Genomic DNA, 18,732 nt, shown 5'->3' on the forward strand with positions numbered 1-18,732 from the left:
TAATTTAATAGGTGTTTGACGGTTACTTCACTCTAAACACCTGTCCACAGCATGTAATGCATCTTTTTTGACGAAAACATTGGACCAAAACTTTGGAAAAGAAAAATGCGTCTCATCAGCGGAACTCTGTTTCACTTTACATTACAGCGATATTGTCAACAAGAATACTTCTAAATTCGTAACATTCAAACCAATGCTTGGACATAACCGCTCTAGCGGTCTAGCCAATCAGATCTTTCTGCCGCCGTTAAGAAATAAAAAAAGAGTGATTTCAATTGACTTTGGAATTTGGATACGATTTTGCGTCTCCACGATGTAGGCTTCTTGGCGAAGGGCTAAGCTACTTGGATGTTAGGGAAATGTGCGCGTTAAAGGCATTGGTTTAGGCTCTGTATAACTTTCTGGTACTTGGTAAATAGGCCTAATACTAAAATGGGATAAGAAAATTTAAAGGTTCGTAAAGTAAGCTATGAGCAGTAGTGTTTTGCAGCATTCCTAAACTTAAATCCATAAAAATCTGTTACATCAAAAAATCGTAAACCTAGAAAGCCTTACAGCCAAGAATCAAAAGTTGAATGATTTTGTGAAAAAATCTATGCAATCGGTAAAGAGACTTCAGTTTTGGACGAGTGAATTTGCAAATGACAATCAGCTAATCCTGCAGTACCTGTCAAAATAAAAAGTTTATATAAAGAATATGTACCAGCTAAGTGTATAGTACTTTGGGTGGATTTCTCTTGTTGTCAAGTTTTCGGATTGAGAAAAGTGGCATTTTGGATCTTCATTGAAAATTTGCATATTTGTGAAGGCTTGTCAAAAGAGCATAGCATAGAACAAAATTAAACGCCCATCTTTGTGTGTTGTGACGCGTGGCTAAGGGGGCCCGTAATATTTACTGTGAGCAATAGCGATCGGCATAATGAACATTCAGCCACGAAAAACTTCTTAAAATCCTAGTTACCATAACAAACTTCAAGCAAACCAAATTTCAACACAAGTTCACAATCAAATATATCTTTGACCTTTTCTTCCCTTAACAAAAGGTTTCTTTTACTTAATGAGGCGTCAAACACCGAAAAATGCCATCAAATCTTTGTTTGTTTTTCATAGAGTAAATTTACTAAAAGATTGATTACTTGAAAAATCCTCCATGGGGTTGGACTACCATTCCGTAAAATGCCATCAAAAAACCATGATTCAAACTTTTTCTAAGAGAGGCGTAAAATGAACACTAGATTTTTTGCCCGAAAAAACTTAATTTTAGCTACTTTCATGTCAATTTCTAGCCTAATTCTGCATGCGGCTTGAGACTTGCCAACAGCTGGGGTAATTCCCAGGCTAAAAAAGAACACCAACAATGTTGCCTTCTAATTGGCCTAAACAGGTTTTTTAAAGCCCCACGTAAGACGTCTAAATCATAGAAATCTTAGTTTTAAGTGCTTGATGCCTTCTTAATTGCTCCCTACTGAAACTTGGTTGGATTTGCAAAGTTGTTTTAACAGTGGCTTTACCAACTTTCTAATTCGTTTTCAAACGAACTGAAAGCTAGCCCTTTAATCGTACATATTTCACGCACTACTGCTCTGAGTAGATTAATAGGATACGTAAGAAAATTCTTTTACTGTCTTGTAATCAATGTAGATCGAGACCATCGCATTTATACCTCAAGAGACCAAACACTTTTATACGTAAGTAATTACATAAAAATGTAATGCAATATGCAATCAAAAATCAACTGTAAAAGTGGACAAACATGTACCAATTCAAGTCCTTCAAAACCAATGAAGCATATCCGAGTATTGAGTAATTAGTACTTAGTATTTTCGAGTTCCAAAGCAGGAAAACGAAGCTGAGGACGACAGCAGCCTCAAGGGCTAAATGGGCCACAGGAGGTAATATTAAAAAATTGTTTCATATGCATGCCCAATGACGGAGAGATTTGGGCGACCATGATTGCTGATGCCTGCAACAGATCCGGCATCTAATGAACTAACAGGATGAATGCTGTAAAATAATCTTCAGCCTTCATCACTATCATCATTGAGCTTCCTCTTGATGCCATGAGGTACATCGTCTAAAATTTATGCAATGATGCCGTTTAGGTAATAACGTCCGACTACAATTTACAACAGTAGAGTAACACATAACTTTACTTCCAGCTTAATTTACCTTTTTCATCTTCTAGAATTTCTTCATCTTCCTCCTCCTCTTCTTCTACATAATCTTCGTCATCATCTTCATCCTTATTCCAAATATGAACAGAAAATTGTGTCTCACTTTGATCAAAAAGCAATGCTGTATATCTGACCATAATCTATATTTTAACAGTTACCAACTCAACTAGGTTATATAGACAGTTAGGTATACCGGAATATCATCTCCACCAAGATAGGCAAGCCCATATTCTTCCTTGTCATCTTCCGAACTTTCAGTTCCATCGGCATCACTGTCTATTTCATCATTTGACTGTAAAGCACCAAAATATAAGCTTAATAGTTAGGTAACATCTACTCAATTGCTTTCGCAAACAAATGCTACATCTGCAGTGGGTAGATCTGAATCATCATTATCTTCGTCATCCTTCTGATAATGATTTGCCATATTCTTCTTACTATCAGTTAGTTGACCACTCTCTTCATCATCTCCTGAAGCTAAACCAATGCAGTAGAAATCCAAAAAAATATGTATTAGATTTCAGTAATCTTTAAACAAATGGAAGCGGTGGTTGCAAAAAAAGTTCAGTTTCGCAAAAATACCTTGATAATTTTCAGAATCAACTGCTTCTCGATCAATATAATCAAAACTATCAAGATACTTCAAACTAGGTAAAAGGTCAAAGACACATTCCCGATATCGTGATGTCCTAGTTACTTCACAATTAAACAAATCCAAAGATGTCAAGTGTGGCAGTTCAACCTAATAAATACCACCAAAGCCAATAACTTTTCTGCGTCACCAGCATGTGTGTTTGCACTGTAGTGTTGTAAATGTTACAATTTAGCTGTCATGGACATTACACAGACAAGGTCCATACAAGCAATAAAAATAACAGCATCCATAGGAAATGCTTCAAGAAATTCTATACATTTCCATTCATGTCATGGGCCAACATGAACAAACAACATTTTTAGTCATGATCATAATATAGCATTACCACTTACCAGTGGCCCCAGTACATCAACTGTCTCTATTTTGTTTCCACTTAAGTTAAGGTGGGTAATCGCTGGACATCCTTTTAAACATTCTAATGTTCCAGATATTTGGTTATCACTCAGTTCCAGCTGCAAACAATAATAATCAAATTAAGTGGACTGGTATATTAAATTTACAACTTACAAATATTTAACTCACATAGATGCAGCTTGTTAGATAACACTCCAATAAAAAAGTTAATACACAATAAAGGACTTTCAACGCACTTACCACAGTCACTCTCTGATTTACAAAACAACCGGGGATAGAAAGAAAATTTTTCAAAATTTTTATTTTATGTTTATTCACTTTCACAGTCTGACTTTTGGCCACAATTTAAAGCCATGCAAGGGAGTAGGTTAGATCTATTCCATAATAACTAGAACAATAACTAGTTTCGTTATGATCGTACAATGAGTAAGTATTCACTCTGTTCCCAATTTGCACTCATTGCAATGCATTCACAGTACGAACAATTCATTTCACTGCTTTAAAAACAACTGTAGCCTACTTAAAATTTGTTAGCTGAACAGGAGTCAAAAACCTGTTGACAAGAAGCGTAAAGCTATTGATATAATTGGAAGTGCCAGAAAACAACAAGCCATCTCAATGGAAACAAAGGGGCAATACTAGATAGAGCTAAAAAGATGGTGATTGGTGAATGAAGCCCAAGCTTACAACAAATTGTTCCATTTACATTTTTTCTGTGCAATTTACAAAAAGAGCAAAGAACGTGTTGATCAAGAAGATCATGCTAAAGTCAAGGAAATTTCTCAGAAATCAGTAAAAACCTATAATTTGGCAGGCTTTAAGCTCGACAAGGTAAAATAAAGTAGCAAGGAAAGCCTCCTCTACTTAACGACGATTGTGAGTATCATCATGAAGACGATGACGTGCATCAGCATCAGCTTTCTTGTGAAGCTGTCTCCACAAAGGAAGGATATTCAAACTATCACTGACAGTAAAGACGTTTTTGTCCTACTACTGTTCTTCTTTTGAATTTACAAGCCTGGAAACCTTACCGAGTAATTTCGGTTTTGTCCCATCCCTAGTCATTACAAAGGTCATTCCTGCGAACTATGAGATTGGAAGTTCAGCGAAGAAGGATCATTGAATATTACAATTTACTCAATTAAAACAAAGTGTTGATTATTTTTGTTATTGCTCGATCATGCAATTTAAAGGATGTATTGTCGTCAAAATGTGGTCAGAAATGCTATCGGTACAGGAGTTACCATAAGACGCTTGTGTCAACTTCACACAAAACAACTTTAAGGCCTGCAGAAGAACCCAGTCCATAAGCAAGTTATAAACAAGCAATGATGGCGTGGCGCAATAACATCAGACGTCCAGCTTATTGTCCTGACGCTTCATATTAATAAACCTATTGAGACGGTATTATCGAATTGGTTATTTTACCACTATTTGAAGCACGCACTTGTATAACAAGTTTGCAAAGTCAGACGTTTTAGTACATAGCGTAAATGAATAGCGCAAAACTTAGATTGTAACCATATGCACGTGTTGTGGAGTTTCTGTATAGCTGCTTAATTTCTTTTAGCGAATATTACTTTAGTGTTTATTATATTATTAATGCTAATCTTTGCGTTTGTGGACTTGCAATTTCATCACGTTGTGTTGTGTTTATTGTGCCTTTCATACCCATTTTTAATGTCACATGATCATGTTATATCGTTTGATTTCACCTAATTTGAATAAGTTGATACAAACATTTGCCATGTTTTGACACTTGACATGTTATATGGTTTTGTTGATTGCTTAGGTGCGTAACTTCGAGCTCATAGCAGTATCTGTTAAGAAGTATCATATCTTGTCTCATACTTGGCCTTTGCCCCATTGTTAACTTTTTAAGTTCTGCAGTGTTTAAATTTGTCCTTATTAAGTTGATTACTGTTTTGCATGTATTTGCTCCCTTTCAAATTGTTATAATGGAAGCAAACCATTGTTTTATAGGCTTATTTACTTATTTTATCGGTGTGGATTGTTTTCGACACAAGCTTTCGCAAACATGAGCTTGCTTCTTCAAGTGTACTGTGAAATGGAAAAAAATATTTCAACATTGCTAGGTAAAGGTCTGCTTGGAAACAACAATCAATCGCAATTGTGACGTAATATCTACATGCATCCAAGCAATCACAAAATTTTTGATGACGTAACAAAGGAAAATAAATTGGTAAATGAAAGGAAAATGGGAATAAAGCCGTATCAAAGTTAAATAATGAATATTTGATTATAAAGTCCTATACAACAGGCAACTCTGTTAAGTCCGTCATTAATGCAATTAAAGAAGTGGTGCGCTGTTCTTCAATTCTGCGATCAAGGCTGTTATTAAAAATTAGTTTTCGTAATACGGTGATGCGCAAGTCGTTGATGTTATGACCCGGTAAGTTGAAATGTTGAAGCTACTGGTTTATGGTTAGGTTCATGACGGATATCACTTCTGTGACCCGTGAATCATTTCCTCAAGGTTGATCCGGTTTCTCCCACGTAAACTGCCTTGGGGCAACGTTGACAGCAGATGGCATAGATGACGTTAGTGCTGTTGCATTAAAATCTTCCACTGATGTGATGCGTAAATCCATTTGGGGCCGATTACTCGATCAGTTATGTAGATGTACGAACACAGTTGATATCATGATACACATTGATACACGTAATTTGCTCTACGACAGGAGATTTCCGAGGTTTGGAGGTCGTCGGTAAGCTGTTAGAGGTTGGTTTGGAAAGCATTGAGGTCTTTGTAGATCTTTAGCTATACGCTTTATGGGTCTCAGTTGTGGAGAGAATGTCATGAGCAGTGGAGTCCTATATGACTCTTGAGGCTTACGTCCGTATTTTAGGAGCTTGGTGTAGTTTGCCAAATGTGGCAGTATCTTCATGCTTGACTGTAAACAACAGATTTACATATGTGAAGGGGGTGTGATCTGTTAGGCTAGATAAGTAAAAGAATCTGTAGGTTTACGGTATAGTGAGGTTTGTACTTTATTCTGGATTGCCGTCATTTAGGTGTTTAAGAAGTGGACTTCCGTTTTTGACCATTCCAACGTCAATTGGATGCTAGAATGTTTGGCCTCCGAAAATTGGACAAGACTACTGTAACCGTGAGGCCAGATCATGACTATGTCATCAACATACTGTATTGCAAATAAATGAGTGGCTTGAGAGGAAAATTGGATATAACGTCCTCTTCGAGTCGAGCAATAAAAATATTGGCATACTGTGGTGCCATGCAAGTTCCCTTAGCTGTGCCTTTCTTTTGAATATAAATTTTGTTTTCAAAAATGAAGTAATTGTGTTACAAGACAACGCCGGATGGCCTATAGACCGGCTTCGTGACTACACCTGAAGAAGCAAGCTTGTGCTTGCTAAACCTTGTGTTGAAAAATACAAAGTTAACCTTCAGAGTGCCAAACTATATCCCGTTTTTTATTTTACTTTAAAATCTGGTTAACACGGTTCGGACAATATCAACTTTGTAAAGGTTATACTGTGAGGCAGATATAGCTGTGCACTTAAATGATCTGTATGCATTGGATAAGTTTGTGACTTGCGATGTAACAAATCGCACTTTGGATAATGTATCCAGGCATCCTTAACAAACGCAGTCCATTTTTTTGCAAAAGTATCAATGAGCCAACGAGCTTCGTACTCAACGAAACGCATTACCCCTGGACCCAACAACCCTTGTAGAATGGCATGTGGTCTTTTACTTGGTTTTAACAGTGATAGCTAGCAGTGGAGTGAGCTTGGCTCAGAATGATTTAGTGCAGTGTGGTCCAACTGCAGGCCCGCGGGCCAAAGTTGGCCCGCGAGCACCGATTTTTTGGCCCGCGAACTGATAGTCAGCTTTGATAGTCGCTATTGTCGAGGAAGAACCTCGACCGCAGATGTCACATTGATCAGCATTTAATAGCTAAATTTTGAACTATTCTAATTTCAGTTCTAATATCAATATCACATTGTTTTTCAGTTCTAATTTCACATTTCTTCAGTTCTAATTTAAAAACATTGGCCCGCAAGATAAAAAAATTTTCTGATTTTGGCCCGCGATGAAAAGAAGTTGGACCACGCTGATTTAGTGTATAAGCACAAAATATATTTAGCTCACCACCCAATAGATTGTGGATGGGGAAATAAAAGCAAGTAAACCAGCTGCAAAATAAACTTGGAAGAATGCCCATTTCCCAAACTTTTGAGCAACATGAAACTTTATGTAACGCAAAATAAACTTTACATTCAAAATCCTAGCTCCACCCCTTGCCATGGGCAATGGATAAGAATCGTTTTGAGTTTGCCAAATACTTTTTAAAGCAAGATTCAAATATGCACAGACCCAAATAATTTCGAGTTCAGCACATCCCTACCGCCATATTATTACTTGTACAATTTTTATTTCATACCTTTTGCAGATTAGGTAAGGCAGGAAATCCTTTCAAAGTTTTAAGGCCAATATTAACCATAGAAAGCTTTTTCAAAAATGAGAACTCATCGGTCAATCCGTCTAGTCCTCCTGTACTGCGACAGTTATCCAAGTTTAATTCTGTCACCTGCAACAATTCTGAAGTTACAAAGGTTAAACAGAATTGCAGTAAAAACTGCTTAATTGAGCACATTTGGGAATGGCAAAGCCTAGTCTTGTAAACATTTTTTTCACTACGAATCTATTTCACTCACCAAGTATTGTTATATTTCAAGTACTTGGTTGACTTAAATGCATAATACAGACAAAATTGGTTAACTGCATACCATTTAAATGCATATAGCGTTTTATTGCATAAACATCAGAAGTCCTGAATCAAATCCTAGTTAACATTAGGTAAAAATATCGGTTAATCGCATACCACTTAAAGAAGTAAATCGGACAATTGCATAAGGTTTTTGTCTCAGTTGCTGCTTTCGTTTGGTAAATTGCATATTTTCTTGGGCAAAAATGTTCCAACAAAAAAAAATAGTAGGTCATGTGTTTCACAACCCAATAACTTTTCTTTATCAAATTAGTAGCTGGTTTTATCCCTGCGTAGGAACATATATAACTTCATTGCTCATTAAGTTAACATAAACATCATTATCTATCATCTTTCATATCTCATCTGTTTTACTTCGCTTTTAATGATGTCATAATTGGGCATCATTGCAAATCGTTATGATGCACAGTGTAGTTGGCCAGGTCTGATAGATTTCTGAACGTACATGTTACTAAGGAGTAGGTTTTCCATTACAGTTATGCATTGCATTGTGTTTGTCTTTTTTCTGAAGTCTTTGTCGAAATGACAATGCAATGGTAGCTGAGACGCTTTAGGTGAAGAAAAATTTAACTGAATTCTTGTTGAAGCATTGTTTACATCAAAGTGATCATTTTAAAACAAGGTCGAAAGACAAACAGATGAGACACTTTAAATGGTCATATCATAAGCCATAATATTTTACTCTAAATTTTTTGTAAAGGGAGTTAATCGAATGCTATAGTTGCAATAGCTATCATCAGTAATCAAAACATACCAACTCAAAACATTAATAGGCTAGCAATACTGTACGAAGAAACTAACTACGGGTGTTTTTATGTTGTAAAATTACGTCGTTGATCAACAGTTTTTAAGAACATATCAAACAGACTTTTAAAGATTAATTCGCGTGCAAATTTCTTTTATTTTGTTGTTTTAACTGTAATGACATGTGCACTGTTTATTGTGCATGCAGTGTTTTGCCAATGGGATAGAAATTGTTTCGATCAGAGTTAAGGTCTGGCTTATATAAGCCCCACCTGTTTTTGTTCCTAATAAACCTTAAACGCCGTTGTCTATCTGACGGTGAAACACAGAGGAGATTAAACGATTTAGCAATTTTGATTATCCATGGAAAATACGTGGGTAACATGGATACTGGAGCCATAGACACCTTAAATAGAAGGACTAGTAACTCGCACTCTCGGGTTACGGAACTTGGGTCCCAATCACAGATACTAGTGCGCCGTCACAGATTCTCAGGTGTGCCGCGAATCTTTTGAATTTTGGAAAAGAACTGTATAAATATTTAAAATAAGGCATGCAGACAAGCATATGTGACTTTAAAGCTTTCTAACTGCTTCAATAGCTGATAAATAAGCACATGTGACGATGAAACCAATTATAGGCTATGGCAATGCCGATAGAGTAGGGTAATTTTTTAAAGCAACTTTTCTTTTTTTCTATTTCATAATCGGAACAAAGTTTTTTCAGGGGTCTCTGTTAATAACACACAATGCCTAAGAAATGTAATGTATATGGTTGTCGAGGCAATTACAGGGAGGAACCGTACTCTAAAGTGGTATCATTTCCAACTGATGAAGTAGAACGAAACCGCTGGATTGATGCCATGCCAAATGAACGTTCTAGTTTGCTACAGCTTAAGCAGATCTATGCTTGTGCTAATCATTTTGACTGTAAATGGATTTCAGTTAAAGGTGGAAAAAGACCAAGCCAACCACCGTCCATTTTCCCTGGAGTTTTAAAGTCATGCTTAAAGCAGGTCTCCTCAGCACCCAGAACTAGGCCTAGAACTGCTTCAGCAGAGGCGAGAGCTGAAAAGGAACGATTCCGTACTGAAGGCCTGGATAAGATAGCTGACTTTTCTTCTTTTTGTAATGAAATCAAGCAGCATTTCTCAAAGGATCATCTTTTTTTTTGTGATAGTGATGACATTTACATTTCCAAAACTGATGCAAAAGGACGTTCTGTTATTCAATTTCTTCATTTTCAACGCGTTCAATCGTCATTTGGATTTTTGCATCTTAAATGTGTTGAGAAAAATGGAAAGGACATACCTAAAACATATTTTTTCAAAGCTGGTTGTCTGCAAAAGAATAGCCTTCTTAGTAAGTGGTCACAGTTAGACAAAATTCTGTCATGCATTACTGAGTATGAGTTCAAAGATACAGACTATCTAAAAAGTGCTGTAGAGGAATTGAATAGCATGAGCTGTTCTGATTCGCCTCATTTCCAGTTTATTTATGCTCAGTTACAGTTACTGCTCACTCCTCCAGAAGGTCGACGTTTTGACCAAAAACCAAAAATCTCCATGCACTTTTAAAATATGAGTCAACTCCGTGCGAGTCTCATGATGTGCCTTGCACCTCTAACATTTGCATTGATGATGATCAATTTGACATCACCATTGCTGACACTGAAGACCTAGTGCAATCTAATGACAGTGTCAAGCATAAATGTATTTTTCTAGCTGGATATTTGGAACACAAATTTTGTACACTCAGCCTATAAACTGTTTGGTAAGTGCAACTTGCATTGCTGCCGAGCTCATCTCAGCCATGCTTTGCGTCGTATTGATAGTCCAATGGTTGTAATTCAAGGAGCATGTCTTACTTTATCAAACATTCTTTTGAAAGCATTTGTGCTTGACAACAGTGACAAAGAAAGACAACTCGGCTGTTTGAGAAGAAAAGAAAAACTCTCTACTAAAAACTGAACAAGTATCTTTAGTATGCCAACAAGTATTTTGATTACTCATTTCTACAAATTTCATTGTTGTTTGTTGTTGTTTTTCATAGTTGTTTCACAAATTTCATTGTTGTTTGTTGTTGTTTTTCATTGTTGTTTCACAAATTTCATTGTTCGTGTTGAAATATTCAGGCTAAACTGTCCATGAATACATTTTAATTCAGTCACAGGGGAACATACTGTGTGTTTCAGTTGTTTAAGTGGGAAAATATGCAATATTTTGAGTGATTTTGGACTATTTTTTCGTGATTTGACCTTTAGATGACCTTCAGATGACCTTGTAGAAGGTTAAAAGTATGAAAAAGTAATTCCTCACCCTTCAAAACCCCCCAAGAGACACCAGAATGAAGGTTTTACCATGTATTTGACACAAATTATGATGGGACCCAAGTTCCAACTTGGGACCCAAGTTCCAGATACCGAGCATAGAAGTTACCAGCAACGTTCCCTCTAATTTTTCACGAGTCTGAGCAAACACAATAACTCCCTGAGCGGTCCCTTGGACCACTGTGAGCAACATCAGACGTGCCACGTGCGCACTGTGGCCATTATTATGCGTTTATTTTATTTTTAATTCAGGTTGGATTTTTTTCTTGTGCGCAGCACAGATTTTCTGTGCGCGGAGACCGTGTCAGCAGTGCGCATTTGCGCACGCGCGCAGCTTAGAGGGAACATTGGTTACCAGTCCTTCTATTTAAGGTGTCTATGACTGGAGCATACATCGACGAATTTGTTTCTTGGATGCAAACCAAGATTAACAAGTTAGGAAATGTACAAAATAACTAAACGTTATCGTCCTCTGTTAGGTATAGTCGTTTCTGTTAACATTTTCCTACATTAAACAAACTTCCAATTCATTCCTATTAAATGATTCTATCGTTTTAATTTTATTGCCATTTTTAGTTGCATTGTCTATTTAATAAAGTGCAGAGTGCGATGTAAGCTAATTGCTTGTTTAGGATTAGCACTATTCCATATTTTGTTCTTTTAAACCCTCAGTCTGCAGAGTATGGCAGTTTTCGCCGAGACCCTGGGTGTACAGAAGCAAAATTACGGTGTGCACTGTGACTGGTGGCCCATGACTGTTCGGTGCTCTAGAGATATCAATTTTAACACTAGGACAACTAAGTTGCTTTTTTGACGCATTTCAATGTTTGCATCAGTTGGCTTACAGTCAAATGTTGTGTTTTTCGGCTTAAATTTCCTGCCAATATTTTTTTCTTGAAGTCAACCTTAGGTGTGAATTTCGTTACTCATCTATCGCAGAAAAAGAAGTTTAGCATAAAACTACCTAGAATGATCAAGTGGCTTTTTTGACGCAAAGCACTTTTTGTACTGCTATGCGTATCATTGCGTTAATTTGGTGTTCTTCTATAATGACATAACAAGCAAAAAGACAATGAAACCATGTACCTATTTGTTATGTGTGTTCGACGAAATTGTCAGTTCTGGTTTTGACCCGGTTAGACTTCAGCATGGTCAGTCAGTTAGGAGTATTTCAAATGTAGGCTAATCTGTTGTACAGTGCTACAAGGGTTTACAAAATATTTGTGCGATATCGCACGATTTCTTGTGAAGGTAGTAGGCCTACTGATAACTGCGAAAGTAACCAAATCTCTCTATTGAATTTTACTTAACTGCTTGTGTATTGGGTAAGGAGAAGTGTATCATATAGAAAAAAACATAGCCTACTGCAAGTAGACTGCAAAGATGGTGAGAAGATGGCAACTAGTCAGGCTTTGCGACATTTACAAGATATTGATTCAAACTGTCCTGATGGTGAATTTTCTGACAGTGAGAACCTTTTGAGTAACGATGCATTTCCATCTGCAGTGGAGAGTGATGAGGAATCCTTCATAACCGAATCAAGTGACGAAGATACTGATAAAGATAGTGATGCAGTTATAGATTCCAATGAAAATGATGAGGAAAAAGGTGGCTTTTTATGGCAGAAGTTATCCATCTCTCAATCGCAGAGAGGAGACTTGCAACAACGTTGTAAATGTCAGGCCTGGTCCAACTGCGTTAGCAACAAACCGTGTAGTTGAAGGCAGCCCATCTTCTTTAAGAGTCATATTTAGTGAGGCGATGCTGTGAAATATCCAAAAATGTACTGATTCTCAAGCTCAGCGTGTCACAGGGAATGCTAACTGGAATGTGATGCTGCACGAACTTGACAATTTTATTGGCTTTATTATTACTAGAAGTGTGTTAGGGCAAAGGGGCCTGCCTTGCTCTAGTCTGTGGAATACATCTTGGGGGGACCCAATGAACAGCCAGACTCTCTCCAGAAATAGGTTCATGGAAATAATGAAATTTTTACGTCTTGACATAAAGATTGAAAGAAGGCATCGAATGGTTGAAGAAAAATTTTGCCTTGCCTCCAGTTTACGGAACTGCTTCATTGAGAACATTCAACAATTTTATGTGCCTAACGTTTATGAGACAGTTGACGAGCAGTTGCTTCCCTGTAAAGCAAGATGCAAGTTAATTCTGCACATGGCCAACAAGCCAGATAAATTTGTACTAAAGTTTTGGATGGCGGTTGATGCTGATAGCAAGTATTCGTACAATGGCTTCCCATATTTGGGTAAAGATGAGATCAGAAACCCTTCTACAAGTGTGCCCAGTAATGTTGTAATAAAATTGATGCAGTCCCCCTTTAACCACGGCTATAATGTTACCTGCGATAACTTGTCTGCATCTCTGGATATTGCGGCTCGTTAAGCGAAAGAAAAATGCAGCCTAGTTGGCACTATTGGCAAAAATCGTAGGGAACTTCTCCAGGCTGAAAAAGCAAAACAGCAGCTGCATGAGACAACACTTTTTAAAATTACCTCATTGTCGACAAGTGCAACATTGAGTTGTTACCAATGCAAAAAAGCGTGGTCTGTCATCATACTGAGCACACTTCACCCAGATGTAAGTGTATCTTCGGTAAACAACAACAAAAAGAATCTAGAGACTGTTTTGTTTTATAACAAAACCAAAGCATGAGTGGATGTTGTTGATCAGATGGCAAAGAAGTATTCTGTAAAGGCAGCAAGTCTAAGGTGCATGATTTTTACATGCTTGATCTTGCAATTATCAATAGCTGGGTGCTTTACAAAGAAATATGTAGGTAAAAGATTAGTAGTCGTGAATACATGCAGCGTGTAGCGGAAGAGCTATGTGGAACATCACCACTCACAACCAAACCCAGGACCTAGAAAACCTTCCACAAAAATCCAAAGGACATGTTCAACTCTCAAATGCCGCAACAGAACAACACACATATGCTGCACCTGCAAAGAAGCAATCTGTGGAAAGTGCTCTACAAAAGTCTGCTTATAATGTGCAAAATGACTGTAATAACAATAATAAACAATAACTAAGGATATTATTTGAAGATATTTATGTTGACTTTCAAGCTTGTTCTAAGGTTTAGCAATCTGCCGCTAATGTTTCACAAAAGTATGTCATTTAAAGACAAAATCGATTGTTTTGGACAAAGATTCATAATTTTTATCAGAAACTTTGGGAGCATGGCCCCTTTGGCCACCCAGGCTACGCCTATGTTTCAAATAATTGTGACAGAAATATAAAATAGATACTCAAACCCCATTTGCATACATTTGTTGTTGTTGGATTTTAGCTTCGATGAAAGCAATAAAAGTGAAAATTAAACCAAGCGTCAAAAAATCACTTTATTCGTTGTAGGTAGTTCTAAGCTTCAGTCTTTCTAGTGTTAAACAGTAATTTTGCTGTAAATTAGAGCAAAAGTTAGTGTCTCCTTTTTTTCGGAGATGCCGTTTTGCCCTGGTGTGGAATGCCGTTGACATCTAAGGATACCATACCAGTATTAAATGACACTAATTAACAAAAAACACTTGTTTTGTACTACCTTGTTTGGTTGTCGGCCACGGCTTTCCAGCAGGATTCTTTTTAACATATTCTCTGCTGCCAAGGCTTTTACTACAAAACACAAGTGAAGTTATTGAAATCTTCACTAATCTTAAAGTGTCCTGAAGATTGTAAACATTACAGATAAGTAATATCATCATATCTGGAACAAACATATGGTACCACATGCAATTTTTACAAAAATTAAGTGAAAAGGTACAAAGAAAATATTTATTTTGTGTTTTCAGCACTAGTTAAAAAGATTGGCATATCTTCAAGCAAGGTTTGAATGACATATGCTCTTGGTCAGTGTGTCTCACTTAAATGCAACCAGTACTACTATAGAATTGCACAACCACCTTAAAGTTACCAAATTATGATGCCATCGTGAAGTTGTTTGTGAAGTTACAAAATCGTCATCAACTTTCGGAGAAAATCCCTATCGAAATTTGACAAAAAATATTGTTTGAGCCTTAAATAAATTACTTTAACAAATAAAAACCTAAAACTTTATGAAATAGAAATGTCATGACATACTTAAATCAAACATCAAATATACTTGATCTGTTACTGATAAGTAGGGCAAGTTTTTGTTGCACTAAAAACGTGAGAAAGTTGCACTTAATTTTAACAAAAGTTGCAGTCAAAAGTTGCATTTATGCACAAGTTTTTAAAAGCATTAGGGTATGAGATACTCGAAAGAATCCGTTGTATAACCCAACAGTTTAAGATTTGCAGGGTGTCTGCTTGTTCCGTTTCTTTCTTCGCTATACAATCGATCATGCATACATTTATATGTTCTTTAGGTTTGAAACCTACATGACAGCATTTCGCTGTCAGCTCCTGTAGAGCTGTCAAATTTGGTACTTTCCCATTTCACGGACGGCCTGGCGAGACCGCCGAAAATAACATTTTTTGCCGGTACGTAGCAAGAAAATAACGCAATGCGGAAATAATTTTCCGCAAAAAGCCAAACAGCAAAGCGTTAACCCACCCCTCCCCTCCCCCCAAAACAAGTCAAATACCACACCCCAACCCCCTAGGTCTGCAACTAACTAAGCTATCTCAACAAAAATTGACCTCGAAAGACTAGACACAACCTGTTTCCATTTGTGCGGGCTTGGCCAAAAGCCAAGTCATACTTCCACTTCTAATTTAGTTCGGGCACTGCCGTGCTTGGCTGGGGTTGTTGAACTTCTAGCTTGCAAGCCAAGTGTTGCGTCATAGATAACATTGAGATGCAGCTAATCCAACACATAGCTCTTTGTTATGCAAAGCAAAGAGAATAGAAACATACTAGAAATAGTTTTATAGCATGTTTTTTAAGTCACTCCTTTACATTTTGCGCAATACTTGATAAAAGTTGCAGTAAAAAGTTGCATGAAAAATAGAAAAAAGTTGCAAAAAGTTGCAATATAAAATTCCTACAAACAGCTTAAAACATCATAATACATAAATTCTGAGTATTTAGGAAGCTGCCGGAAGCTGTAAAAAAAAGTTGCAAAAGTTGCAAAAACTTGCCCTACTGATAAGATAACTGACCAAAGACCGAAAGCAACAGTATTTTTGGATAAAAGACTTTAACAGATTTATGTACAATCAAAGCAAGCACAAAGAAAAAAAGCACTTCTGTAGACACTGCCTTCCGTGTTTCAGCAGCGAAGACATCTTAAACCGTCACATACCAAACTATATTGCAATTAATAGAAAACAAGCAATTAAAATACCTAAACAAGTTAAATTATGTTTCAAAACTTTAACCAGAAGCTATGAAATTCGTTGCTTCGTTATATATGCATACTTTGAAGCAATAACTAAAAGCTAGCTTCCTGTAAACCCAGTGATGATAAGTACTTCTAAACAGGTTCAAGTGTACAGAGGTGAAAAAAAAACTTTTACACGTTTTTAGATACTTTATCTGCTGAGGTTGACTACTGTGTGAATAATAAATTCAACAAGGATACAATCCTAACATATGAAAACAAAAAAGACTTTGAAACAGCAGAATAATGTCATACGTGTAATATAGAGCACACCACTAAAGCAGTGTACACCGAGATCATTGCCATGTCACTGGGAAATACAGATTCACCTTTTTCATTCTGCAGATTTTCCTAGCCGCTGGAGGTGGTTTGATTTCAGTCCCATTTTGAAGGTGTTAAGGTTAGGGTAGGGTATAAATTTTGTGGCAGGTTGAACATTATTTTTAACTTCATAGGGATTTATCGCAGAAATTGATGACGTAAGATGACAATTTTTTGTGACGTAACTTCTTTCTACACAATAAGATGGTGGTATAATTTGGTAATTTAGAGGTGGTTGTGCACTTCCATACAACAACCATTAGCAGTTTTGTTGAAAGCAGCATAGACTCATCAGTCCGCGAAAATCTGAATTCTTCCTTAAGCCCTACACAGAATTAGGTCGTTGTGGTGTACGGCCACTATGTCTATGTGCCTATGTGGTGACTAAATGCCTATGTGGTGACTAAATCAAAGAACCGTACTGCTACGTCGATTTGTGCGAAACAAAGGCAATCCAGTATGTGATCCTGTTGAATTAATGATGGTGAACAAATTTTTTTCTATAAGTGTTATATAGTTTACAGTCACGTCTTACGTATAGGCCTAACTAATTATATTATATTTAGGACTAGCACAATTCTGTTTAATTAAGCCTTACTTTCTTTTTGGATCTAGGCCTATACCTAAGTTCCAAAGTAATGGCAATTCCCGCCAGCCCAAGTGGAACCATTCGAAATGCTCGATGGTACCACTTGAACCTGTATATTTTCGCCTAGTAGTACTGTAGTAGTAGTAGTTGCCATTAAGATGCGTGCGATCTGAAACTTGAATTAGCCTATTAGAACGTGAAGATTGTGCTCTTGGCGTTATAGGAAAAGTTCCAATTTTAACAATATATTGAGGGTGTGATGATATTATAAAATTGCTTTTAAATCGAATGCCGCATAGAATACTTGTTTACGGAAATCGGCAAAGCAAAGCATTGCGTTACGTAATCGATTCCTCTCTGCTTATCGTATTAAGTCGTGACAAAAATGTCGTGCATGCCTGCTTTGCGTGTGTTGTTATTCATGGTTGTTCAATGCGTTACAGTCTACGAAGTTAACCATAGAAAGTGGTCGACTTTATTATGTAGCTGTCACAATGTCTTATTTAATGTAATCGTTTAAACAAGAAACAATATAACCAGTTTATACAGTTGTCATGGTATACAATTGATTCTAAGATTAAGAGAAGCGAAACAACGACCTGAGACTCAGTTATCATCGAGGACAACAATTCAAGAGACAAACTTTGTAATTGAAGTGGTCGTCCTTACAGGATAAGGAACGATAAACAATCATTTCATTACAAGGGAATTAACCACAGAAATTGGTCTATACTACAGTAGTTTATAATGTACCATAAATATTTAATATATTGCAATCTGACTCTTAAGAACAATTAGAAGGTTGCAAATTTTGTCTAGAGTTTTTCTAGACTTCAGTCGAATACGTTATAATATTATTAAATACTGAAAATGTGATTAATTTCGCTTTTAATGGTTTTCATTAATACTTCAAACAAACACGAAAAACTACAACAATATTAATGTGTAAGGAAAGGATTTAAAAAACCCAATTGTCAATAACGCAACTTCTTACATTACACGAACAATTTAAGAGAACGACTTATTTGTTCTCGATCATACATATTCGTTCCCATTTTCCAACTCTCTGAGTGTCTAAAAACATAGCATGCAACGCCAACTGTACGTATAGGCATATACCTATAGTCCTATACACTGAAGGAAAGAATTAAAGAAACAGGATTCTAAATTGAGGTTAATAATTTGGAACTTTAGACTTGATGATTTTTAATTTAGGTGACAATTCTATTGATAATTCATTAATGAAAGAAACTAAATTTTAATAAACGCTGTCTATTTTTATAATGATAATGCGGTTATTAATCATGCAGAAAACGTGCTTTGGCGAATAAGTTGTCAATCACACACGGGTTATTTCGAATTCAGCGACCTCATAATGCAATGCAGATCTTAATTTATCCATTGAATTATCTGATTCTATTGTTGCGTGCGGTTAGAATACTCTAACCTCTTGTCAGCCGAAAGCTTTTAATAT

The 18,732-nt window shown here is 36.6% G+C and overlaps 1 protein-coding gene across 5 annotated transcripts; it reads right to left on the reverse strand.

Moving 5' to 3' along the window:
* Positions 1-1,601: 1,601 nt before the first annotated feature.
* On the reverse strand, positions 1,602-17,354 carry LOC143451433 (acidic leucine-rich nuclear phosphoprotein 32 family member B-like). 5 transcript variants are annotated; one of them, XM_076951968.1, is made up of 10 exons: positions 17,268-17,354; positions 14,945-15,024; positions 14,587-14,657; positions 7,614-7,771; positions 3,162-3,281; positions 2,757-2,916; positions 2,539-2,651; positions 2,368-2,466; positions 2,170-2,242; positions 1,602-2,074 (listed from the first exon to the last, which is right to left on the reverse strand). In XM_076951968.1, the coding sequence occupies exons 1-10, from the start codon at positions 17,337-17,339 to the stop codon at positions 2,019-2,021; spliced, it is 1,002 nt and encodes a 333-aa protein (XP_076808083.1). In that variant the 5' UTR covers positions 17,340-17,354; the 3' UTR covers positions 1,602-2,018. The 5 variants fall into 5 exon arrangements, with proteins under 5 accessions (XP_076808083.1, XP_076808084.1, XP_076808086.1 ...); XM_076951969.1 differs by lacking the exon at positions 17,268-17,354 and adding an exon at positions 16,678-16,701; XM_076951971.1 differs by lacking the exon at positions 17,268-17,354 and having other exon boundaries at positions 7,614-7,760; positions 14,956-15,515.
* Positions 17,355-18,732: the final 1,378 nt, after the last annotated feature.

The sequence above is a fragment of the Clavelina lepadiformis genome, chromosome 4 (genome assembly GCF_947623445.1).
Source record: "Clavelina lepadiformis chromosome 4, kaClaLepa1.1, whole genome shotgun sequence".
In the NCBI taxonomy this organism is placed as follows: domain Eukaryota; kingdom Metazoa; phylum Chordata; class Ascidiacea; order Aplousobranchia; family Clavelinidae; genus Clavelina; species Clavelina lepadiformis.